This window comes from Rhamphochromis sp. 'chilingali' (assembly GCF_963969265.1).
Source record: "Rhamphochromis sp. 'chilingali' genome assembly, chromosome: 5".
Taxonomy (NCBI): Eukaryota; Metazoa; Chordata; class Actinopteri; order Cichliformes; family Cichlidae; genus Rhamphochromis; species Rhamphochromis sp. 'chilingali'.
This window is the reverse complement of record NC_137932.1, coordinates 1,298,393-1,305,409: the sequence shown is the minus strand read 5'-3', so window position 1 is coordinate 1,305,409 and position 7,017 is coordinate 1,298,393. Positions and strand designations below refer to the sequence as shown.

Sequence of the window (7,017 nt, the reverse complement as noted above, 5' to 3'; positions counted from 1 at the left end):
CTGTGTCAGACACGAAGCTCCGAGGAGTCTCTCCACAGCAGCTCTGCAAAGAAGCTCCACAGCTACCAGACCCACTCTGAAGATGAGTCCCTCTGTCAGCCTGCTGCTCCTGCTCCTGCTCGGCCTCTCTCAGGCTCATCCTCTCATGGAGGAAAGAGGAGGAGGAGAGGGCCAGGTGGAGGAAGACCACACCGTCGATATCACCACCAGGATTCTGACCGCAAACAATGGCAGCAACGAGATCCTGCTGGAAGGAGACATCCTGCTTCCAAAAAGCAGAAATGCCATTAAATGCCAGAGTTACCATAGCTGCCTGTGGCAGAAAGACAACAACGGCCTGGTGACGGTTCCCTTCACCATCAGCAGTGAGTACAGCAGCGGGGAAAGGCAGCTGATCAGAAATGCCTTGCAGTCCTTCCACAGCCAGACCTGTGTCCGCTTTGTCGACCGTAAGGACCAGAACGACTACATCAGCATCGAGAGCCAGAACGGATGCTTCTCTCCTCTGGGCAGACAGGGAGGGAAGCAGGTCCTGTCTCTCAACAGGCAGGGCTGCGTCTACTTTGGCGTCATCCAGCACGAGGTCAACCACGCTCTGGGCTTCCAGCACGAGCAGACCAGGAGCGACCGCGACTACTACGTCAGGATCAACTGGGAGAACATCGACCCACAGATGGCCTACAACTTCGACAAGCAGGACACCAACAACCTCAACACTCCCTACGACTACTCCTCCATAATGCACTATGAAAGAACAGCCTTCTCCATCAATGGCAGGGAAACCATCACCCCCATCCCCAACCCCAACGTCCAGATTGGCCAGAGGCAGGGCATGTCCTACTGGGACATCAGGAGGATCAACCTGCTGTACGGCTGCTGAAAACACACGTTAGCTTGTCTGATTAGAAGTTTTCATTTGTTCCCAAAGGTTCTTCCACTTATGTGTTCACAAGTGTTTTATAGGGAGATAATGAGCTGTAAGGTCAAACACATAAAGTGCATTAAAATGGTACGCTGGATATTAGTGATTCATTTCCTCGCCAATACTTGTTTCATTCTTTATGATTTGTCTTTTCTTACCTCATCCTTTCTACTTTTTCTTCCACCAATCCGTATCTACAGTCAGGCTTGTGGAAATGTCCTCCTCAATGCATCGCTATTCAAAAAACTATATGATGCAAATACAGTGTGATAATATGCACAGAGAGCTCTCGTGTTAATTATACATGAAAATAATTCATTTTAATACTCCTTTACTTTTGTGAAGGTCAAATCAAAGGTTGCGAGTCTTCTTTAGCTGTGCAACTCAGCAAACATATACACATGCAGGAGGGCTGAAAGCTAATAAATACATTTTCTCAAGTTGAATCTTTTGTTAAATAATAAGCAGCTAGTTTGAAAACTCACCTGAATGAACAACAGCTGTGCAGGAAAAAAAACAAATGTCAAAAATTGTAACTGATCTTCATCGGGTATTAAAATAAATCATAAATAAAAATATCCAGTAATATATTAAAGATACACTCCTAAGACCTAAATGTGTTTCACTACAGCTAACAGAAAGCCACGTGTACATCAAACATCCTTTTTCTGTTCTTGCTGACAGGATGAATTTTTGAAGAGATACTTAAAATCATAAAGCACGTGCACATTAACAGCTCTTTCAATGAAACACTTTTTATATTTTGTGAATCTAGGTAAACATTTTTTAATGACTTTCAGACCATAAAAAGACCAAAAACACATTTTATTTAAGTCCCGTTGGCCCATTTTGTTAAATAAAAGAAAAAGTTTAAACCAAAGAAGGAAGAGAGCAAATGTTGTTTTAAAACATGTTCAGGTATCACATTTAAAGGAAATCATTTGAATTTAATATGATTAGGAGAAATGTGCATTTTTTTAATCCAACGGGGAACATGTGATACTGAGCACAAGTAAAAGTATGACATACATTTCTAACATTAATCTGCAGCATCGGTCAAGGATTCAGGTTGAAGGAATGACAACATTTTCTAACTAAATAAGTATAAATGAAGAAACCCAAAACCTGATGGAAAGCAGTGACTCGCTTCCAGCTATATTCTTATTTGTATTAAAGGAGCAAACTAACAAGTAGGCACAGGCAAACTATTACACTGAAGCAAACAAACGTTCTGAGTGTTTTTAATAGTTGAAACTAAACAGCAAAGCCTCCCAAAGGCTTCAGTGTGACAGCTGAACAGTGTCTGACAGGAAGAGCTTCCCCTGTTTCAGACAATATCTGGCTGCCAGATTTTACTCTACCTGCCTCAAGAAAGGTGACGGCTACCGGGGGAGGTCGTCACCACCGTGGAAGGCAGGGGTTTGTTCAAAGAACATCGCACGTGACACTCCCGAGCCTCCAGGAGCCACGCCTTTTCATTCTTTGAGTTGCTTTCTGCAGCTTGTTGTACCCACAGGCAACAGGCTGGGCCAGGGGCAGCTTCACAAGGCTGCACAGGAGAACATCGAAGCATCAATCACATGTCTAAGTATCATCTTGGCTGTTGGGTTTCATTGTGAGCAACTTGCACAACACCCGGGTGTTTTTATTATTCAGTTTTATTTCAAAACATTTAGCACATTGAAATAGATTATTTCCAAATACTGTTAACATTCCTAACTTAAAACCAAAGCTGGATTTCCCTGCAGATAAGCCTGAATCATACTGAAATATAACAACGACAAAGGCTTCCAGGTGTGATCCTGGAAGCCATAATGAATAACTACACTGAACAATTCCTCTTTCAAACATCGGTCCCTCGGTGGATTCTCCTGCCTGCTAAACGAGGCAGTCCAAGTGTCTCTGCTGATGAGCGACAATGTTTTTAATCCTTGCAGCAGGTCAGGTCCACCTTCCTGTTTGCAGGCTCACCACAGGATCCAAATCATCTCCTCTATTTTCAAAGGCTTGAAGTGTCGCTGGTGTGTCCAACTGCGAGGAGTTTCCACGTTTCACGGGTTCATTTCTTCCCCATGATGAAGCTGGGCGCTTCTGCGTCATCCTCAGCTTCTCTTTCGTCTTCCTCATCTTCATCCTTGCTTTCGTCCTCCTCCTCGCTCTCGGAGCTCTTGTCGTCTCCCTCCTTCTTGCTTTTAGTTTCACGTTTAGCTTTCTTCGCCAGGAGCTTCTTCTGCTTCATCTTCTCTCGCTTCTTCCGCCGCTTCGCTGTCCTCTCTTCGGCGGCCTCTTTGTTCCGCTCCAGTTTTTCCAGGTACTCCTCGTCCTTAGTTTGCTTCTCTGATATCTTGTCCAGAAAGTCCTGTCTCTGGTACTCTCTGCGGCGGAGGTGGCGATAAACGTGGAACTCTCCGCTGCCTGCACCCGCGCTGGAGCCCATCACGTCCCGGACGAACTCCGGCGGGGCTCGCGGGTTCCATTCTTTGGGTCGGTCCGGGATCGGAGCGAGCTTATCTGGGTTTCGCATCAACTTCTCCAGTTTCAGACGCTGTTCCTCCGCCGGTGTTTTGGCGATAATGAGAGGCTGAGCCTCTTTCCCTCCAGGTTTCCCCGGTTTGTTATTCTTCTGCGTGGGCGCCGCCATCTTTCAAACAGTTACCCTCTTCTTCCTGTGAATGTAAAATGCTCCGGAAGTCCTTTTCTGCTTCTGTGACCTGAAATATTTTTTTTTTTTATTATAATATTTTATTTTATCAAAGAAAACATGCCATATTCATATACATGACATGTGAATGCCACATTATTCTTATTTTTATTGTAACATTGTTACTATTATATTTTCTAACACAATAACTTTAATTCGCCAGCGTTGAATGACGTGTGACGCCACCATTAGCAAATCAGACTCGGCGAAGACTGGGCGAAGCTGTCCAATCACCATTCACGTAAACGCCCCTCATCGTAACAGTGAGGCGACAGTAGTTTGACTGGCTGTTTTTACTCCGACTCTGGCCCGTCTGTAGGACGTTTCTTCTCCTCTTGTAACGAGATAATTGAACACAAACCATGAACAGTTTATTCCGATCCGCTGCTCGGTGTCTCCGCTCGGGTCCGGCTGTCTACCTGCCCAGACAAACCGACGGCCGCTCGCAGTGGGCCTCAGTCCGGCTCCTGTGCTCGGCGGCGGATCTCCAGAAAGACCTCGGTGAGATGGTGAAGAAGGACAAAGTGGTGGTGTTTATGAAAGGCACGCCGGCGCAGCCCATGTGCGGCTTCAGTAACGCTGTGGTTCAGATCCTCCGGATGCACGGCGTGGACAACTACGCAGCGTACAACGTGTTGGAGGACCAGGACCTCAGACAAGGTCAGTAACTCGGAGTCTGCCTGACAGCAACAGGTTGTCACCTCTCAGGTGAACGTGTACCGTTTTGGTTACTTTGTAACCGGCAGAAAAAGCGTCACATGCTGGGTGCAGCTCATTTAAACATCCTTGAAGTGTCGGGTCCTGATCGTTACCTCATTCAAAGCAGCATTCGGTTAGGATAGCTGTCAACGGCACTCCATGGCCAGTTTTTATCAGTGTTGTGCAGCAGCACCAAAGGGTGGGGTAACGTTAGCATCGGTATCAAAGTCCCGGCCTCTGTCAGGACTCGATCCCCATTGTTCCGATAATGACACGAGACATGTCGGAGAGCAGGGAAGCGTCCTCACAGATGACATCAGCAATATGTGCTCCCGTTGTCCTGTCTAAGTGTCTTTAACCACGTTTAGAGTGAAATACCTGATAATGGCCGATTGGATCAATTTACATATTGTTATATAGTCTGAATGTTGTATTTTACAGCCGCATCTGGACACTAACAAACATAATACTGATGTTAAAGGGCTTAAAGGGGGGGGGGGGGTTAAGAGAAGAGGCTCTTCCAGCGTGTTTTCTCCTGGCTTCCTCCCCTCACCCCCAACCACTCACAGATGGCCCCTCACTGAACCTGGTTCTGCCTTCCTGCTAAAAGGCAGTTCATCTTTCCCTCTTCCATCTATGGTTTGCTCATAAGGGTCGCCTGATTGTTGGGATTTTTCTCTCCATTATTTACTTTACAGTATAAAGTGCCTGGAGGCCACTGTTGTTGCACTAAATGAATAAATCTGAATTGGGTTGGAGACCCTTTGCTGTGAGTGTGGAGGTTTGTGCTTTTGCTACAGTTTCAGTGGGTAGAAAAAAAAAACCCCACCCCTCAGATTTTCCTTAAAAATGCTAATGAGGCATGTAACCAAACTGCTACGCCTAATTTTAAAACCCACGAGGTGTTCAGAGAAACAGGACTGGTAGTATTAACGCTGTCTGCCTTCCACAGGAGTCAAAGACTTCTCCAACTGGCCCACGATCCCTCAGGTGTACTTCAATGGCGAGTTTGTGGGAGGCTGCGACATCTTTCTGCAGATGCACCAGAACGGAGACCTGGTGGAGGAGCTGAAGAAGCTGGGCATCCGCTCTGCAGTGCTGGACGCAGAGAAAGAGTCCAAGTAATGGACGGGTATAAGCGTGACGCGGCTGACTCATCCAAAGGCGCATTTATCAGGTTGAACCCCTCCCCACTGCCGCCGCCACCACCTTTTTTCCAGCACAGCTGAGGGCACCATGGCTCCCATGATGAGAGCGAACCCCAAAGCAAAAGCTGCGGGCCAAATGAAAGCTCCATAGAGCTGAACGATAACATCGTTACAATGAGTCTTTCCATCCTGTTGTAATAAAAAGCTTTAATACTTCTGCACCTCCAAGAAGAACGGTGACATCACCCCCTCACTCCCACCTCAAACTGCCAGCTGACCGCGACAGAGCCGGCTGTGATCACCGTGTTCAAGCTGCCACCTGAGCGCTCGCTGCGCTCTCACCTGGTTACATCAGTCCTCTGCGATCTTCCCCTCGCCGCTGTCCTCCACGCTCAGTGTAAGACCAGATGAGCTTTAGACTTGCCTAACTGTACCACGCCTAAGTTAAGGTCATTATTCATGCTGCCTGGGCCTCATCGGCTAATGATGTCATCACGCTCTTAAATGCACTGCCTGTAGTTTCAGGAAACAGAACAAAGAGGGGACAACGTGGCTTCGTGCTGGTATGAATATCTTCTCTTTAATGAAGCCACTGATAATCTAGCAGTTTTTTAGTGGCCGTAGCTGCAGAATCGATCACTGGACAGTCCCCTGTTTGTTCTTCCTGCCTGGAACCACGTGGAAACCGTCAATGTCAGGATCCGCTGAAACGTAACGTACCTGATACCTTATGTCCTTTTTTCTTTTTTTTAAAACCACCCTGAAGATGAGATTACTGCACACGTGTACCAGCCGACGCAGTTAATGTTGCATCTGTCTGTATTTCACTCTGAAGGTGAAGTGTTGTTTTAGTTGTTTTTTCCAGACACCTCACATTTATCAGTCGTAGGTGATCCTCCTGCTGCAGACAGTTGTATTATCAAAGCAACACGTAGTACGCTGTAAGATATTGTACAGCTTATTATTAGATGTACTTCTGACGCGTGTAATCAATTCTGCACTGATTAAATATTTTGTGACACAAATGAGTTGTCGGTGTCGTGCCTCATGCATGTCGGTCTTTTGTCAGCGGGGTTACTCACAGTAGTTTTTACTGTGAGCTGGGCCAGACTTGCAGTAATGTGCAGACGTCATGAGCCACATCACTTCCTTGGGTTTTACTAAGAATTTGAGAAATGGGTGTTTTTAGTTTTTTGATTATTTTTTTAAACATTTTTAAATGCACTAGAAAACAGTTTATAAGACAAACTGACTTTGTACAAGTTTGAACCTGCTGGAATATTTGTTGTGACCGTCTTTACTTTTCAGCTTTCTTCTCATTTCTCTAAGTATCCTCCAAAAATAGTTCTGCAGGCTTCTTGAAGAACATTCAAAGATCTTTTTGGATCTTGGCTTTCTCTGTCAGGATCATCCCACATTGCTTCAATGATGTTGAGGTCGGGGCTCTGGGGAGGCCAGTCCGTGACTGCTGGTGTCCCACTGTGTGTTTTTCTGTGCAGGTGTTTCCCGGCTCCTGTGTCAGCTTAATACAGTTTGTTTTTTCTAAT

General features: G+C 46.0%; 3 protein-coding genes across 3 annotated transcripts; 2 read left to right on the top strand and 1 right to left on the bottom strand.

The window, feature by feature from the left end:
- LOC308396625 (high choriolytic enzyme 1-like) lies at positions 1–949 on the top strand. Its single transcript, XM_080882076.1, has one exon. It carries the CDS (start codon positions 83–85, stop codon positions 878–880), a length of 798 nt encoding a protein of 265 aa, XP_080738202.1. The 5' UTR covers positions 1–82; the 3' UTR covers positions 881–949.
- Positions 950–2,562: 1,613 nt separating this feature from the next.
- prkrip1 (PRKR interacting protein 1) lies at positions 2,563–3,606 on the bottom strand. The gene has a single exon (XM_080882077.1). The coding sequence runs from the start codon at positions 3,561–3,563 to the stop codon at positions 2,982–2,984; it is 582 nt and encodes a 193-aa protein (XP_080738203.1). The 5' UTR covers positions 3,564–3,606; the 3' UTR covers positions 2,563–2,981.
- Positions 3,607–3,855: 249 nt separating this feature from the next.
- On the top strand, positions 3,856–6,498 carry glrx5 (glutaredoxin 5 homolog). The gene is made up of 2 exons (XM_080882078.1): positions 3,856–4,283; positions 5,275–6,498. Exons 1-2 carry the CDS (start codon positions 3,986–3,988, stop codon positions 5,445–5,447), a joined length of 471 nt encoding a protein of 156 aa, XP_080738204.1. The 5' UTR covers positions 3,856–3,985; the 3' UTR covers positions 5,448–6,498.
- The last annotated feature ends 519 nt before the right edge of the window (positions 6,499–7,017 follow it).

Bases quoted from the DNA above. Each gene is read 5' to 3' on its own strand.
- LOC308396625 (XM_080882076.1), top strand. From the start codon at position 83: ATGAGTCCCTCTGTCAGCCTGCTGCTCCTGCTCCTGCTCGGCCTCTCT.
- prkrip1 (XM_080882077.1), bottom strand. From the start codon at position 3,563: ATGGCGGCGCCCACGCAGAAGAATAACAAACCGGGGAAACCTGGAGGG.
- glrx5 (XM_080882078.1), top strand. From the start codon at position 3,986: ATGAACAGTTTATTCCGATCCGCTGCTCGGTGTCTCCGCTCGGGTCCG. The intron at 4,284-5,274 runs GTCAGTAACTCG...TGCCTTCCACAG, and splicing joins GGACCAGGACCTCAGACAAG to GAGTCAAAGACTTCTCCAAC.